The sequence below is a fragment of the Canis lupus genome, chromosome 16 (genome assembly GCF_048164855.1).
Source record: "Canis lupus baileyi chromosome 16, mCanLup2.hap1, whole genome shotgun sequence".
Lineage (NCBI taxonomy): Eukaryota > Metazoa > Chordata > Mammalia > Carnivora > Canidae > Canis > Canis lupus.
The window spans coordinates 16022358-16041427 of record NC_132853.1 but is presented as its reverse complement, the minus strand read 5'-3'; the positions used below and the strand labels follow the sequence as shown (position 1 = coordinate 16041427).

General features: G+C 41.4%; 1 protein-coding gene across 5 annotated transcripts in view; it reads left to right on the top strand.

Moving 5' to 3' along the window:
- The window catches only part of VPS53 (VPS53 subunit of GARP complex), a 143651-nt gene that overhangs the window by 28840 nt on the left and 95741 nt on the right, over nt 1-19070 (top strand). For all 5 annotated transcript variants that reach the window (XM_072779128.1, XM_072779130.1, XM_072779127.1 and 2 more), the window contains 3 exons: nt 9110-9196; nt 13382-13497; nt 15135-15254. In XM_072779128.1, coding sequence (XP_072635229.1) covers nt 9110-9196; nt 13382-13497; nt 15135-15254 — 323 coding nt within the window. The remainder of the gene's footprint in view (nt 1-9109; nt 9197-13381; nt 13498-15134; nt 15255-19070) is intronic.

Below are 19070 nucleotides of genomic sequence, written 5' to 3'. Positions count from 1 at the left end.
TGTGCTCGTGACCTAATGGGCCTTTGGTATTCTATTCAGGGTCTACTTCAGGAAGCAAGGAAAATTAAGAATAATGGTTACAGTTAATGGTACACAAAAAACCAGAGATAGCCTAATTGGTTCACTTAGTCTTCTAAGCTAGCTCAGTGGGTTGCTTTGCCTCTCCCAGTTGTAGAATTAGAGTGTCTAAAGAGAACTAACACCCTTGAATGCAGGCTTAGCCACACTCCTGTGCTCAGTCTAGAAATTCTGGTAAGGGTAGATTGAAAGCAGATATTTTTGGGTGATACTTCTGTTTTTAATCCTCATACAGCTTGGAATGGGAAAGTAGCCACATTTATTTTAAAGAGTGTCTAGGGACAGTGCCAGAATCTTTCTTTCAGCACATTTTCTCATTAGCCAGGTAGTAAAAGTATTTTAGTATTAGTTAAAAATAAAATCTTAACCTTTTGTAAGTTTTTAATGATTCTTCCAAATTACAAAACACTCTTCTTCCTGGGTAATTGATTAGTAGAGATTAGATATCAAACATTGGGGTGTGTGTTGAGAATGGACTTGCTTAATGGAATGAGGCTTCTGAAGAACCCTTTTGACTCTGGAAAATGAATTGTGTTAAATTTCCTCAACTTTGGTACATTGTTATAACAGGCAGAAGTATTCCAATCTGAAAAAAAAAATCTGGCAAACAATTTATCTTTCTTTAAGACTGTGAAATGTAAGATTGTGTGAGTCTTATTTGTTTGCTGGAAGAAAAACGTGGTACCTTTGGCAGAGATGGATCTAGTAGGATGCCAGATTGAGAATAAGGACTTCAGGTAGAAACTCCCTGAGAAGGGATCATGCACACTTCTTCAGACCTTACATCTGAATATAGAACTTGGTCCTTTCTGCCTTTCTTAGCTGAATGTCATGTGTCTTAGGGTATTTGGCTAGAAGATGGTGCTTATGATCCCATCAAAGCATCACTATGCATGACATGACCAATAACATCAAAGAATTTGGTGCAAACTGCACTCCAAAAAGTCAGTCCTTTCTGGTGGGCGATTGCCTTTCAGGTAGTACTTTTTTTACCCCATGACCTGACTTTTTTTTTTTTTAGAAGACTCCAAAGGGTTTAGAATTTACCAACCTCAGGCAGCCCGGGTGGCTCAGCGGTGTAGTGCCGCCTTCAGCCCAGGGTGTGATCCTGGAGACCCGGGATCGAGTCCCACATCGGGCTCCCTGCATGGAGCCTGCTTCTCCCTCTGCCTGTGCCTCTGCCTCTCTCTCTTTCTCTCTCTCTCTCTCTCTCTCTCATGAATAAATAAGTAAAATCTTAAAAAAAAAAAAAAAGAATTTACCAACCCCTTTCAGTATCATGGGCATGAGACTCCATGTTAGCCAAATAGATAACAATTACAGAAAGCAGGATACTGTATTTTTGAACCACTGCTGATAGGTATGCCTGAGGTTAGAGAAAGGCAGGGCCACCAGTCAACACACCTCACTCATGGCAATGGTCTCAGCACTGCTACTCTTCTGAGAAATGCCCTGTGATAGTTTTAATCAGTTGGCAAGTATTTGTCAAGTTCCAGCCGTACTCTAGCTTTGGCTAGATGCTGTAGGTGATGTAACTGTATGGTCAATCACCAGAGTCCCTTTTCAGAGTGAGAAGGAGCTATTAATAATTATACCGAGACAGTAGTCCTAAACTGGACCTGTCCTTCTGGCAACCAAAATGGGTGATTGCCTGAACTATAGGGGATATAAGAATGCTGGTCATGCCCTTGGTCTATGCTCTAAAGGAGACTTACAGCCCTGTTTGAGAGCTAATACTGTTTATTTTTTTATTTTATTTTATTTTATTTTTATTTTTTTGAGAGAGAGCACGTGCATGTGTGTGAGCAGAGGGGAGGAGAAGAGGGAGAAGAGAGAGAATCCCAAGTAGGCTCCATGCTCAGCCCAACACAGATCCTGACATGAGGGCTTGATCCCATACCTTGAGATCATGACCTGAGCCAGGACCAAGTTGGATGCACAATTAACTGAACCACCCAGGCATCCCAAGAGCTAATACTTATACACTAAACAATCTAATAACATTGTGAAAAAGTCCTTCTCTTCTATAATTGTCTCATTACCACCATCCCCCTAGCCTCCCAAATCAATTCTCTTCTGTTGAATTATTCCCACATTAGCCACATGCAGGCATTGCTTATCTTCAAAACGTCCTCCCTTCACTCCTTCTATTGCCCCATTTTTCTTCTCATAGCAAACACTTTCTGAAAAAAATAATCTACACGGGAGGTCAACGGACTTTTCCTGCTAAGGGCCAGATAGGAAGTACTTTAGACTTTACCTGCTGTTGTGTGGTGAAGGTAGCCATATATAATACCTAAATGAATGGGATTGGTGTGTTCCAATCATTACTTATAAACACAGGTGGCACACTGGATGTGGCCCACAGGCCACACTGTATGCTGGCCTCTGCCCTACACTCATCTCCACTTGATGGTATCATCGCTGTGCACTCCCATCCCCTTGACCCCACTCAAACTGCTCTCATGAAGTCATCAGCAACTTCCCTGTTGTCAAATGCAGTGACAATTCTCTATCCTAATTTACATAAATGTTGTGTATGTTTTTTTTTTCTGTTTTTAGACTTTATTTATATATTTGAATATTTCAGAGAGAAAGAGCACAGGCAAGCAGGTGGTAGGAACAAAGGAGAGGGACAGGCAGCCTCCGTGCTGAGCCCAGAGCCTGACACAGAACTTGATCTCACAACCCAGGATCATGATCTGAACCGAAATCAAGAGTTGGACGCTTAACCAACTGAGCCACCCAGGTGCCCCTGATTTACACAAATTTTCAAGAGCTTAAGACATAATATCTTTTCCTCCTTCTTCCAACTCTTGTTTGGCGTCTGACACCACAGTCCCTCATTTTCTCTCATGTCGCTGCTGCAACAAGGAGGCCACATCTTTTCTCCCTTTTTCTTTTCTTCTAGACTTCTGACCATTGGAGTGACTAAGGGCTCAACCTGTGTAGTTTTCTCTTTTTTGTTGTCTATACTGTCTTGCTGGGTGATTTCTAGTCCTACAGACTTCAGCATCATCTATAAGCTGATGACTTACTTACTTGCTTGCTTATTTATTTTTGACTTCTAAATTTAAATCTCTAGCCTGCACCTTTCCTCCATGCTCCAGGCTTAGATGTCCAGGTTGATATCCCCACTGGACATCAAGGAGGCTGTGCACCCCTAGCCTATTGAAATAGATCTCTTGATTTCTGATCCCACCACCGCTACACACACCGGTCTGTCAAACTTGTTCCTTCTCTTGTCTTCCCTACTTAGTTTAAGGGAGTAATTCAGTGGCTTTTCAAACTGAAACCAAAGAGTAATCCTTGATTCTTTCTACATTATCCACATCCGGTCCATCAGTGTGAGTCCTGCAGGTCCTATCTTCCTATAAATCCCGTCACTTTACTTCTTCCCACTACAGCTGGCCACCTGCTTCAGACCTGCCCCATTTCTCACCTAGACTATAGCACCCTTCCCAGCTGGCTCTTTCCTTCCTGCCTCTGTCCAACCCCCACCACATAGCATGTAAACCATTCACCAGTCCCTTGTTTAAAACCCTTCAGTGGCTTCTCATTGCCCTTTGAACAAAATCCTGTGATTTCACCAAGCCTTTAAGACCCTCCAAACTCTGGCACCTGCCTCCTTCTCCAGATGATTAGCACTGCCACCCCCCCACCCCCCCTCTGCCATACTACCCTGCCATCCACTGCCTTCCTTTTAAGTCCTTTAGAACACTGAAGTTTTTTTCTGCATCAGGATCTTCTATTTGTTGTCTCTACTTGAAATCCTTCTTACTCCAGATCTAAAAATTCTGACTCTTCTTCATCCTCCAGGCCCCAGTTCATGTATTCTTTCTCAGGAAACCATCTACGACCATCTCCCTTACTCCCACCACCCTGCTCAATTCCTCCAACACACCTGTCCTTCCCTGAAATCTTCTCTCTTTCTTTGTTAGTTGTTCTTCCACTGTATCCCCAAACTGCCACTTCTCAGAATAAGTTCCTGAGGACCATGTGTGTCTCATCTGCAATTGGGTTTTCAGTGCTTAGAGGAATACCTGGTAGATGGGAGACGCTCAATAAATATTTGTTGAATGATAGAAGGAATGAATTAACGAAATGCTGACTAATAGAGCTGGGACTGTAACTGTCACAGTAATTCAGAGTAATGGTTCAGATACAGGTTGTCTTCAGGCACGAGAAGAGAAGGTCTGTGTGGCTGGAAAGTGAGAATTATTTGTGATTGAGGATGGATTTGAAAAAAGAGCATTTAAAAAAAAGAAAAAAAGAGCATTTTTAAAGTACTCGCTATTCTTATTGCTATTATTTTAAAAGACCCTGGCCTAAATAGTAGCTTGTAAGGTTGTGATCTTCAAGATGAATTTGTGGGCCTCCATTCTCTCTTTCTCTCTTCCTACCAAACAAACAAAAAGCCAGTGTTGGCGATGGGCTCTCTGGGCTCCCACGACATTCTCTACATATCTTTATCATATCTCAATGTTCTTACTGTTTATTATCCTATTTACCTTATTAGAGTATAAACTCCTTGAGAGTAGGAATTACATTTTTTATCCCCACATCTCCAGTATAGTAGTTGTTGATTGAATAAAGTGGATATTAAAATTTGTTCTAGTTCCTGAACAGCATGGTCAAAAGACAGTGATTTAGCAGGACACCTGGGTGGCTCAGCGGTTGGGCGGCTGCCTTCAGCTCAGGTCGTGGTCTCAGGATCTGGGATGGAGTCCCGCGTCGGATTCCTGTAGGGGGGCCTGCTTCTCCCTCTTCAACACACCTGTCCTTCCTTGAAATCTTCTTTCTTTGTTAGTTGTTCTTCCACTGTGTCCTCAACCTGCCACTTCTCAGAGTAAGTTCCTTGAGGACCATGTGTCTCATCTGCCACTGGGTTTTCAGTGCTTAGAGAAATAACTGTGTCTGTGCCTCTCATGAATAAATGGATAAATCTTAAAAAAAAAAAAAAAAAAAAAGAAAGAAAGAAAAAGACAATGATTTAGCAATTATTTCAGAAGAGAAAATTATAGTGTTTACAAATATCTGAAGTAATCTAAAAATATAGTTAATTCAAAGACAATCATTGAAAAATGCCTTTCTTTCTTTTTTTTTTTTTTTTTAAGATTTTGTTTAGGGCAGCCTGGGTGGCTCAGCGGTTTAGTACCGCCTTCGGCCCAGGGCGTGATCCTGGAGACCCAGGATCAAGTCCCACGTTGGACTCTGTGGAGCCTGCTTCTCCCTCTGCCTGTGTCTCTCTCTCTCTCTCTCTCTCTCTCTGTGTCTCTCATGAATAAATAAATAAAATCTTTAAAAAAATAAAGATTTTATTTATTTATGAGATATACACAGAGAGAGGCAGAGACATAGGCAGAGGGAGAACCAGGCTCCCTGCAGGGAGCCCAATGTGGGACTCAGTCCCAGAACCCTGAGATCATGCCCTGAACCAAAGGCTGATGCTCAACCACTGAGCCACCCAGGTGCTCTGAAAAGTGTCTTTCTTAAATAGAAAAATATATGGAGGGTTCTGAGGTGGATGAAATTACACACACACATATATATATATGAATTATATATATATAAATACATGTATACATATATGTATGAGTAATATGAATAACATATACATATATACACACACATACATACATATATATATATATATGAGTAACATACTACAATTTTACAAAATTGATGGCATGGCAAGTTAAAACATTTTCCTGTCTCATTTCCTAGGCTTAACTTGTGTTTTTTTTTTAATGTGAGGATTGCAAAACTGAATTATATTGTTTGACAGAAGGTCTGCAGTTGAAATGCTGGCTCAGTTGTAACTACTGTGGCTGATGTGTTTGTTGCCTGTCTATCCTGAGAGCAAAGACAGAGTGTGCATGTGTGTGTGTGCCATGATTGATTTTAAAATTCAACTTAATAAACATGTATTGAGCACCTACTATATTATTCTGCCCTCGATGCCAGTAGGTCACAGTGAATGCCTTTTAGGATGTCATGGTCCAACCAGAAAACACACTCACAAAAAAATTATTGTAAATGTTAAGTATCCATAAAGGATCTGAGGCACTCAGATGATGAATGAATTGATTCCACTGTGTGCTGCAGGAGAGTTTGTTGGGAGGGAGGAGGAAGGTAGGGGAAAGGATGGGGAACAAGTGGCATTTGAACTAGGCCAGACAGACAACAAAGATTTGCACATTCTCAGTAGCTGTGTTGAACATTTTATTTTGACATTTCACCCCTTTGGTTTTATTTTATTTTATTTTATTTTATTTTTTTCCCCCTTTGGTTTTAAATGGACGTTCCTTTTTATCATTTTAATTTTGTTAGAACTTGGTTTTGGTTTGTCATAATTTTATGAAATCTGAAGTTGGATGATATAGTACTAAGCAACAATCAAAAGAATCTTGCTTGTATGCTGGTTTTGAGGAGGTGAACATTAAAAATGAGGAAGAGGAGATCCCTGGGTGGCTCAGCAGTTTAACGCCTGCCTTCGGCCCAGGGCATGATCCTGGAGACCTAGGATCAAGTCCCGCATTGGGCTCCCTGCATGGAGCCTGCTTCTCCCTCTGCCTGTGTCTCTGCCCCTCTCTTTCTGTGTCTCTCATGAATAAATAAATAAAAATCTTTAAAAAAAAATAAAAATGAGGAAGATAATTCTTTGATGAGATGGGGAGGTGGGATGAGTGGATGTGGATTCACTCAGAATGGCTTAGGGTAGGAAGGGCAGGCCTTGTGGTCTTGCTGAGAAGGAAAGGTATGGTCTGGGGGACATTATATATGCATGTATCTCTGGGTGTCTATACATGTTACAGACATGCATTTGCTTGGGAGTCCTAAGCCTTGGAAATAATATTTCTGCGGTTTTTAACACCTGTCGTGTCCTTGAATCTTCCCAGCAACCGTGGAAATAGGTGCCATCATCAGCACTTTGCCAACGATAAAACAGATGCCCAGAGAGGTTGCACGCAGTGATAGTGGAGGCGAGCCTCAAACTGCTGCCTGCTGGCTGAAAAGTGGAGGGTTTTCTCAAACCACCACTGCCATTTCAGGGGTGCTGAATACTAGGATGAGAAAGGCAGAATGTCAAGAAACCGAGTGGAAACATTGGCAAATGAGGCATCCTCTTGGAGTGGAATGGGATTGAGTAGAGCTACTTACTGTGACCCACTTCCATTCCATCTTGTCTTTTGATTGTTCCCTACTTTTTAGGTATCATTTCCCAAGTTAGGAATTTTTGACTCTGACAGCAATGCCAACTGTTCTAAGACTAGACTTTCTGGTGATTAAAATCCCTTGTCCAGGTGGCAGAAATCACAAGTATAGAAGCTCCTTTGCTCACAAACCTTTGTCGATACAAGTGAAGCGATCCAGCAGAGAGAACACACACTGACCTGGTGCCCCAGGAGACGGTGCCAGCAGCTGTCCAAATAGTGTCCCCTCAGACTTGACCACAATGGGCTAAAGGAACAGCTTCTCAGATGACTTTCTGGTTGCATTTTAGAAGCTGTAATACAGTCACATGCAACAGCTCAGCATGTGAAACTCCTATTTGGGATTGAGCCACACACAGGGCAAGGGACTCCAAAAGCAGAAAGAATTCCCAGTATCAGAAGTGAACAGTCCGGGACACCTATGAAGGAAAGGAAGACACAAGCCCTGCCTCCAGCAAGGAAGGAATTTCCAGCAGAGGAAGCCAGCTTGAGTTTGCTTTTTGGGGATGTTTTTTAAGTACAAAAAAGACATATTAATTCATGATCTAGAGGTAGCTTTTTCATTGGGTCCAGCTGAACACAGAAGTCCAAATAATTCTGTCAGGGCTTCTGTCATCCCTTCATCTCAGCTCTGCTTTCCTCTTCCCTCCGGGGCGGCCCTCTCAGGGAGGTTGGCTATTTCCCCTTGTAGGCTAAGAGGGCCACACACAGCTCGAGGCTTACATTGGCCTTATCATTACATTCAGAAAGGGTTTGTGAGGCCCAGTTAGGACAGGCCACTCTTAAATCCAAAATAAATAAAGTGTGATGAAATATAGTATGAGCTCTTCTGGCTGCTACATCTTTTCTAAGTACATATGTTCTGCATGTGTATGGTTTTAGCACCCTCACAACTCCCGAATATCACTTCCCCTACTCGAGGGAGCTACCATGGCTTATCATACTTTTAATGTGTGGCATCCATCTTAGAGGTTTTTCAGTAGAAACATTTGGCTCACCATCTGCTTTAAGTGTCCCTTTCTAACTTCGTGTCATAGGTTTCCAAATGGGGTACTAGAAATGTCTTCAAGGTTTGCATGGTTCTGGAATCCCAAAATCCCAACAGTTGATTTTGTTGAAAGTACAGTCTTCTAGAACTTTCAAAATTCAGAGTTTCTCCCTACTTATAGCCACCTCTGTCTCTCTACAAGCTTTGATGGCTATTATGCACATGTGTGTATATGTACACACACAAAAGAATGCACAAGTGTGCATGTCTTGTTTATGTGTTATTACAGTAACACCTTGTAATCCCTAAGGGAGGGAAAAATAAAATAAGATGAAATCAGAAAGGAAGACAAACTATAAAAGACTCTTAAGTATAAGAAACTGAGGGTTGCTGGAGGGGAGGTGGGTTGGGGGATGGGATAACTGGGTGATGGGCATTAAGGAGAGCACGTGATGTAATGAGCACTGGGCATTATATGCAACTGATGAATCAATGAATTCTATCTCTGAAACTAATACACTTTATGTTAATTAATTGATTTAAATAAAATAAAAAAATTTAAAAACATATAGTAATCCCTGAGATGGAGGGAGATCATTTTTAAATTAAAACTTTATGATTCAGGTTGGCAAGAATCCTGTGTGTTTGCCTGTATCCAAATGCTAGAGTCTGTCTACTACTTTGGTGCAGTAAAATCATATACATAAGTACAATGAATCAAAAGAACTTTATGGTAGTTTTCGTCTGAAGCTAGACTTGATTGTAGTGTAGTGACTGGTGTTGTCTCGGGTTGCTTCTTGTTTGTCATTTATTTCTCTTATTCTAGGCACTTGAAGAGGCCCAGAAAGCTATTCAGCAACTCTTTGGCAAAATCAAAGATATCAAAGACAAAGCAGAAAAGTCGGAGCAAATGGTGAGTTTAGGTTTCTTTCGAACTTTTTTGCACTAGAAGAGGAAGTTAGGTTTTTGTCCAGTCATACTAATTAATGGGCTTTTTCTCCCACTTGCTGCCAACCACAGCACCCACTTCTCTAAAGCAAGCCCTATGAGTACATTCCAGATTGATTCAAGAAGAGCTGCACATGCAGTGACTCACCATCCCTGCTGCCCTACATTTGCAGCCCTGTTTTTAAATAGGAAAAGTTTTCTTCTCTCCCCAAAATAGTTTTCTAGTCATTTGGGATTCCTTTTTCTGGCATCTGTATGTATCATGTATTTCTCAGTTAAGATATATGATATATAACTTCGTATAGCATGAAAACTGGTCTGGATCTGGGAGGTGGGATGTATCCTGCCATGAAATGTGCTTATGGTTTTGATTAAGTTCTCCCTTGACAAATTTGTGTTCTCTGGTGATGTACTCAGGAGGGCCTCTCTGCTCACTGAGAATCCAGCCTCACCCACTCCTACTTCATGGGGGAACACTATAAAATGTTAGCTCCTGTGCTTACATTCTGACCGCATAATGTCATGTCTTTGAATTACCTCTGAATTCCATTTTTTTCAACCGTAAAATAAGAACAGTAACACCTGCCTTAAAGAATTGTTGAAGAATTAAATGTATGAGGAGTACTGAGCATAGTACCAGGCTTATAGAAGCCATTATTAATGTCATTCCTACCCCTCCCTGGCCGCCAACTTCTTTTGGTTACAAAAACTCCCAGATCCTTACAGTCTTGTCACCCTACATCCTATTCTAATTTACTACAAGAACAGATCTGATGTCATGTTTCTGTGTATCATTCAGCTCTCTTCAGTGGCCATTTGGCAAGATAGGGAAGGATGTGGAGTGGGAGGGGGATGGGCAATTTGATGAGTGGTGCAAAGCATGACCTCTGAAGTCAGGCTGCCTGGGTTGAGATCCAACCCCTCTCCTTACTAACTGTGGCAAGTTATTTAATCTCTCTGTGCCTTGGTTTCGTCACTGTAAAATGGAGATAATAGTCCTGGGGACATCATAGAATTGTGGGAAATAAATGAGATGATGTGTGACACACATAAGCCCTGAGTAAGGATCAGTTGGTGCTGGCATGCCCACCAAGGCCTCCTCATCCAAACTGGCCAGTAGGAAGGCAGAGACTGAGAGCTAGAGCTGGGGTAGAGACACTGAGATCCTGCCAGGTGCTGTTCTTACCTGTTGGCTCTTCCTGTTCCTCCTCCTGGGCAGGCGGTGTTTCAGGCCTTAACTACCAAACGAGGGGTCAAAGGAAGAGAACTCCTTCATCAGAGGAAAAAAATTAATCCTGCTTTGTCACAGAGTGAAATAGTCTTTGAGAGGGACTTGCTCTGTGGTTCTTTCCCCAAGGATGCACTGCCTTAGCACCATCCACAGGCAATTGAAGTGCAAAAGTTAGTATGTGTCTTATTTTAAAGCAGTTTGCTCTCCTAAATAGTGCTTTTGCTAAAGGGAGGAAGGGGTAGGATTAAAGAGAGAACTGACATTTGTTGAGCTCCTTCAATGTGCCAAATACTTTGCCATAGATATGGCTTTATATAAGTGATCTAATTTAGCTCTCACAACAAATTTGTGAACTAAGTTTTATTATTATTATTTTTAGAATTACTCATCGTTTTAAAAAGATTTTTTTTTAATTTTTTTTTTTTTTTTTTTTAATGATAGTCACAGAGAGAGAGAGAGAGAGGCAGAGATACAGGCAGAGGAAGAAGCAGGCTCCATGCACCGGAAGCCCGATGTGGGATTCGATCCCGGGTCTCCAGGATCGCGCCCTGGGCCAAAGGCAGGCGCCAAACCGCTGCGCCACCCAGGGATCCCTTAAAAAGATTTTATTTATTAGAGAGAGAGAGCAAGCCTACAAGCAGCGGGGAGGGGCAGAGGGAGAAGCAGACTCTCCACTGAGCAAGGAGCCCGATGCAGGACTCGATCCCAGGACCCCGGGATCATGACATGAGCTGAAGGGAGACACTTAACTCACTGAGCCACTTAGGTGCCCCTGTGATTACCCATCTTAATAGATGAGAAAACTGAGACTCAGTGAGGCTAAGTAGCTTATTCTAGGATACAGAGTTGGTGAGTGGAATAGCTGAGATTCAACCTTAGAGCTACCTAACTCCAAAACCTGCCATCTCGTGTTCTGTCCTTTTTTGGCTGCCCCTGTCTGACAATTAAGGCACCTTAACTATGGATATTTTATTTGTGTAATGATCTCTGTGACTTTGTTTTTTTTTGTTTTGTTTTTGTTTTTGTTTTTTTGTTTTTTTTGATCTCTGTGACTTTGACCTGAACATCCTTTCCATGAGTTGCCATTAAGGGTGTTTAGAGAATATCAAGTAGTTTGGTTTGTGTGGAGAAGCACAGAATATGTGATGGGTAAAGATGGGAGGTCCTGGGAATGTAGAGCCTGATGAACTCTGGTACAGAGCTCGAGGGAGGGTCTGACGGATGAGTAGAAAGGGACAGTTTTTTGTGATGAGGCACAGGATTCTGAATACTCAGGATTTAATGACTGCTAGTAATGCAGGAATGAGAAAGGACTCCCTGATGTTAGCACTGGAGCTAAGGAACCTCAGAAGAGGTGCAGGATTTTTCTGTAGGAGTACACGGTGACAATTTCAGTGTTGGAAGTGGGTTATCAGATTCTAGAGCCAAACTCCTGTTCACTATACCACTTTTCTTTTTTTTTTTAAGATTTTATTTATTCATTTATGAGAGACACAGAGAGAGAGGCAGAGACGTGGACAGAGGAAGAAGTAGGCTCCCTGCTGGGAGCCTGATGTGGGACTTGATCCCAGGACCCAACCTAAGCCAAAGGCAGATGCTCAACCACTGAGCCACCCAGGTGCCCCCACTATACTATTCTTGATCTTCTTTTTCCCTAAGCTCAGTCATTCCTTGAAGAAGTGAGAAGTGGTAAATTCTTAACCTATTTCCCCCTTCCACCTCCACCCCCAGGTAATAGAAGTAGAGATACTTTGAGGGCCTGTGAGTTAGAGAGAGAGCAGGCTTGATCGGGAAGTCTCCATGAGAGAGACTTTTACTGCCAAGATCCAAGTTAGCTTAGCAGGTTTGTGGGTGTGGAACTAAGCTGTGAGGGTCATAATCTTTACTTTATGGATTTACCTGGGGTGATCAAACTCTGAAAAATCAGATCATATTAACTTAACTCTTTCACTTTTCACTTTTAATGGGAGGTAGATCTTTCCAGTGTTTTTCACTTTTAATGGGAGGTAGATCTTTCCAGTGACTAGAATGTTTGTGCTTAGTATCCAGGGCACTCCTTTCCTTCAGGGTATCAAAGAACCTGGGATACCAAATTGCTTTTCAGAAAGTTTCTTGATCAACATGAACTTCGGCAGTTTAGTGGAACATTCTACCTAGGTGTTAGTAAAGTTGGAGCACTGTTCCCACTTCACTACTGAATATGCTTTTCTGGTGACTGAAATATATACTTGTATTCCAGGTACAGTTTATTTCTCTTGGATTTCATTGGGTCAACACTGTCTGAATTTTTTACTCCCCCAGTTATCTTCTTGCCCCTGAAGACTTCACATCTCCTCTGTGACAGTACATATTAAGTACTCACCACAGAGGGGTTACGTTTTAGTCTTCTTGGGATTTCAGAGCAAGCCCTTTTTTTTTTTTTTTCTGGATATGGGGCAGTAAATCCTAGTTCCATGAATAAAGATCACTTCAATAGAAATAGCCAACTGCCCATTTTGTTTCAAACCTGGTAGTTCCCCCACCCTGATCAGAATGCATTCTTTTCTGACCTTGTTGAAGAGGAGGTGTGCCAAACTTGGCTCCCTGGACTTTGTATGCTTCATATTAACTTGCTATTTGGATCCCTCCATTTGGGGCAAAAAATAAAGTTCATTTTGTTCCTCGCAGTTGAAGGCTTTGTACCTCTGGGTAGGGTCATCTGAAGAAATGCCACATGAGATTTAAATGGACTGATTAGAAGGTATTTTGATTTTATATGATGAGAATGTGTTTTCTCCAGGGGCTAACCTGGGTTTTTTTTTTTTTTTTTTCCTTGCTTCATTTGCCTTATTTTCTTTTGGAGCTACCTGCAAATGGATTTACATCTTTCTTAACCTTCATCCTTTTTCTCCCGTTTTTTTTTTTTTTTTTTCTACTTAGGTTAAGGAAATCACCCGCGATATTAAGCAGCTAGATCATGCCAAACGCCACCTGACCACCTCAATCACAACACTGAACCACCTGCACATGTTAGCAGGTGGTGTGGATTCGCTCGAGTAAGCAGTGTCACCTTTCTCTTTGGGGTCCACAGGAAATGAATGTGCCACGGAAGGAAAATGGCATTATAGGTATTTTACTTCTCGGCCAGGGAAGGCTCACTGTCCTGCCCCACTTCCTGCAAATGGGTCTCAAATGTTTAGCTACTATTTGGCTTTCTGCCCTCTGGTGTTCAAAATGTGACAAACACCTGTGCAAGTCAGTGAGAAGGGAACCCAGATAGCATGTGGAGGATGATTCCAAGACTATGGCTTGTTGAAATGTGGTAGATCTCTGCCATTAAGGCCAACAAGGTCATTCAGGACTATAACTGCTCTCTGTAGCCCCTGTCTTGGCAGGTTTTCCTACTTGTGCTGGGCTGAGTTGCAATACTGTTGGATCCATATAGAAACAGAGGTTGAAAAAAAATAAAAGAAAGAGAGCTTTGATTTATCATTCATCCCACTTTTTTTTTCAACCCACTTTTTCAAAGGCATTAGTATCTTGTTTGCTTCATAGGGGAGCTATAGGGAATGATGCATGAGATTAGAAATTGTATTAAAAGGAAGAGCTGATTATTTATTACAAGAAACAATCCAGAGGCCTTTTTTACTAGCAAGATTCTGACATGCCAGTTCACTTCTGCTGTCTGTCTCAGGCTGAGAATTCCCCCTGCCCCAGCCTCAGTGGAATCTCATGTGAGGACATAGAATCTTCACAGAAATTTGGATGCAGCATCTGAAGTTAGAGGGAGGACAGGGTCAAACTCCTTCCTGGTCTCTCCAGGCATTGTGTGAGCTCCAACGAACTCTAGCCCATCTTCCTGCAAGTAGCAGTCAGAGATGTAAGCCAGCCAGTGGGAGACTGGAAGAGCAGTTTCCTTGTCCCTTGCTCCAGATGCTCCAGATGTCCCTTCCCACCAGACTATGAGACCAGGCTGTGGTATTACGGTAACATGTTGACTTGAACTTGGTCCTCTTTTTAAATGCCTCTTTTTTTTTAGTGTCTCTTAAAGAAAGTAATATATTATACATTTAGTGTAAAAGCCCAACTCTACTGAAAAATTTAGATCTAAAAGTTTGTCCTTCTATTAGCATCCTTTTACTGAAGCTTCGTTAACCTTAGTAATAAGGAAGTAGAAAGAGGTGCTTAACATTGGCTTAAAATCTACAGATTTGAGTTAACATATAAATGCCCTTTGTTGTAGCCTAGGAAGATGTGTTTGGTTTGCCCGTGCTGTAATCCTCAAATAGTAACATTCCTATCCCTATTTTCTGTCTAAAGCCTGCTAATCCCATAATACCCAACCTAAATCTTCCCAGATTCCCTGCCCCCCACCCAATGAGAATCCATCACTCACACATTCTTTTTTATCTTCTATAGCATATAACGTGTAATTCTGTTTAGAACTCAGTTTATCCTACTTGGTATTAGTTAGATGGTATTTGGCACTCTGTATCACTAAGCAATGTCACCTTGAGGATTTGGGCCAGGTCTTATTTTCTTTCACCTCCAGTGTGCAGGACCATATATATTCAGTGCTCAGTGAATGGTGACTAAAATCGAGTTGCTCTATTATGGAGCTCAGGATAGGTGGTTCCATATCTATATATTATGTCATGGTGTTTTTCTACATTCTCAATTTATTTCCTTGCAGAGCCATGACCAGGCGAAGACAGTATGGAGAAGTTGCTAACCTTCTTCAAGGTGTGATGAATGTTCTGGAGCATTTCCACAAGTATATGGGAATTCCACAGATCCGGCAGCTTTCTGAAAGGTAAAATGTCATTGGAGAAAACAGTCTTCTGCTTTAAGAAAAGATGGTGCTAGGATGCACTTCAGCACTTAGGTCAGTATGTTCACCGCAAAATCTTGTAAGAAGGAACCTCAGATGTGATCTGATGTAAGTCTGTGTGCTATAGATGTCCACTATACCCCTTTCCAATTTTTTACCATGTAATTGCTGGCCTGGCATCACTGGAGGGGTAGCTGGTAAGTTATATATGTGGTTCTCCAGCTCTTGGTTGTCCACATTTGTGAGGGAAACTGTTTCCCTCACGAACCACAGTATTTCCTTATAACAAACCACCACCACACTTAGTGGCTTAAAACACGAATATTTTACTCATGTAATTTAACCTGCCTTGGCAGGAACAGCTCACCTCAGCTCCATGCAGCATCAGCTGGGGTGGGCCAGGAGAGGCCTGAGGGATCCATGGCTCACTCTCGTGGCTGGCAGGTTGGTACTTGTTGTCCACTGAGAGCTCAGCTGAGTTATCTTCCATGGGCTGCTTGGACTTCCTCATGGCAAGGTGGCTGGGTCCCAAGAATGAGCCTCCCAGGAGAACAAGGCCATGGAAGTCACACAGCATCACTCTGGTACTCACAGGGCTGCCAGGATTAGGGAGGAAGGAACGTAGTCTCCCCCACCCCCTCACTGGGAGGAATGTCAAAGTCCCATTGACAAAAAAAGCATATGAGATTGGCCATATTGCTGTGGCAACTTTTGAAAAATCTCATTTGCCACTAGAACTTCAGATGTGACAAAATGATGACTTAGCTAGCGTCTTCTTTCTTCCTACCTCTGTCTGAGTTCCAGTCCCGGATCCAGAGCCAGTAGAAAGAAAACCTGATACTTAGAAGGAAGAGGAAGCTTCTGAAGGAGAGTAAGGGGAGAGTGAATTCAGTGTCTTTTCTATTAGAAGTAGCAGCCAAAAGAATACTGAGAAGGTAGAGCTGATCACGATTAAGGAATCCTAACCTTTCTTGAACAAAGAGGCAGGCCTTTAGCAGTAGCCATCATTCTTATTTCTGTCTTCCTAATGATGCCTGATTACTACAGGCTTCTTTTTTTGTTAAGTCTCTGTATTTTTAATCATGTAAATAATACAGATATGCATTTTCTTTATTTTTTAAAAAATCAAATATACAGATGAAACTCAAGTCTCCGTTAGCTATAGCTGAGATCCTAGTGCTACCTATATACAGATAGTGATGTAGTGACTTATTAATTTAATGTGTATCCCTCTAGATTTTTATATGCATTTACATAAATCTGTACTTTCAATTTGTGGTTTTGTTATGTTTTGTTTTGAATAAATGGTTTCACACCATATGCTTCATTCTGAAACTTTTTGGTTTTAACCTTGTGATGTATTTTAGAGATTTTTCCACATTGATATGTACAGACCTACCTTGTTCTTTTTTAATTGATGCCTGCAATTCCATAATATAACATACCACAGATTAACCATTTTCATATCACTAATTGTTTGCTTCTAATTTGTAAAAGCTATTTCATGTCTGTAAATATTTTGCTAGGATAGCTTCTGGGTCACTGGTAAAATGCAATTAAAATTTTAATAACTGCCCACTTGCCCTCCCAAGAGGTTTTATCTATTTATAGTAACCATCTGCACAGTATGTGAGTACCCACTTACCCATACCTCAGCATGCTTTATTTATTTTTTTTTTAAATTTTTATTTATTTATGATAGTCACAGAGAGAGAGAGAGGCAAAGACACAGGCAGAGGGAGAAGTAGGCTCCATGCACCGGGAGCCCGACATGGGACTCGATCCCGTGTCTCCAGGATCGCGCCCTGGGCCAAAGGCAGGCGCCAAACCGCTGCGCCACCCAGGGAACATGCTTTATATTGTCAGTTTTCCTTTTTTATTTAACTGAAGGATGAAAAATAACATCAGGTTCCTTTCATTTCCATTTCTATGGTGACTACTGAGACTCGTTTCCCTTTGATTGTTGGCCATTGCATTTCCTCTGAAATGCCTGTTTACCTGTATTGTCTCTTTGTCTATTGGGTTATTTTTTTCCTTATTGTTATGTAAGAGTTCTCTATATATTCTAGAAGTTAATATTTGGCAGAGCTGGTAGACCTTGCCTGTAAAACCATCTGGACATGTTACCTATCTTGAAGGCAGATCTTTGACTCTCACTGCAATTTCTTCCATGGTAATTAGACTATTCAGATTTCCTACTTCCTTTTATTTTTTTTAACTATGTTAATATATAAATAACATAAAATTTACCAGTTTAATAGTTTTCAAGTGTAGAACTCAGTGGCATTAAGTATATATTCATAATATTGTACAGCCATCACCACTTCTATTTCTAAAACTTTTTCATTACCTGAAACAGAAACTCTTATTCATTAAAGAATAACCCATATTTCCTCCTCTCTCCCACTTCTGGTTACCTGTGTTCTCTTTTATGTTTCTGTAATTTGCCTAGTTTAGGTACCTCTCATAAATGGAATCATACAATATTTGTTCTTTTGTGTCTGGCTCATTTTACTTAGTACAATGTTTCAAGGTTCATCCATGTTGTAGAATGCATCAGAATTTCATTCCTTTTTAAGGCTGAATATTTCAGTGTGCGTGTGTGTGTGAGTCTGTGTGTGCGTGTGTGTGTGTGTGTGTGTTTATTACATTTTGTTTATCCATTCCTCTGTGAATGGACACACAGGTTGCTTCTACCCATTGGCTGTTAGAATAGGTAAATCTATTTTCTGGTATTTCTTGTTGTCTATTAAAAATCTGGTCAGTCTGATTCTTACTCCTTTATAAGGTAATCTATTTTAATTTGATTTTTTTTTAAGATTTTATTTATTTATTCATGACAGACACACAGAGAGAGAGACAGAGACACAGGCAGAGGGAGAAGCAGGCTCCACGCAGGGAGCCCGACACAGGACTCGATCCCAGGTCTCCAGGATCACACCCCGGGCTGAAGGTGGCGCCAAACCGCTGGGCCACCAGGGCTGCCCTAATTTGATTTTTATTTTGCTCCAGAAGCACTTGAGATTGGGTCAGGAGGATGGTCAGGAATTACTAGAGTATAGGTCTGTTGTCCTTCAAGTTGGTCTGTACTTACCATATCTTCAATCTGAAGACTCATGAGTTTAAGTTCTGAGAAATCATTTTCCTCTATTTCTTTGAGTAGTTTCTATGCTTTGTTCTCTGTGCTCTTTCTATGTGGCATTCCTATTACACGAATATTGGAACTTCTAGATCTGCTGCCATATTTCTTTGATTTTTTTTTCTTTTTTTTTTTTTTTTAGGGAGGAGGAGGGAAGGGGGGACTCTTAAGCAGGTTCTGTGCCCAGCACAGAGCCCAGCGCAGGATTTGATCTTCACAACCCTCAGATCATGACCTGAGCCAAAACCAAGAGTCACTCACTCAACCAACTGAGCCACCCAGGCATCCCAGATTATATGTACTTTTTTTTTTTTTTAAGACTTTATTTATTTATTCATGAGAGACTAGAGAGAGAAAGAGAGGGGCAGAGACACAGGCAGAGGGAGAAGCAGGCTCCATGCAGGGAGCCCAATGTGGGACTTGATCCTAGGTCTCCAGGATCATGCCCTGGGCTGAAGGTGGCACTAAACTGCTGAGTCACCGGGGCTGCCCTCTATGTACTTTAAAGCTCTGAGTTGCCTGTCCTGTTTCTTTGTCCTCTGATAGCAGGTCTTCAGTTTGTTGAGCATGGTGACTTTCTTTCTTGGCATTAGCATTCTTCTAGTGTTTGGTGATTTCTAGATGAAAGCTTATTTTTAACTTTGAGATTCTTTCATCCT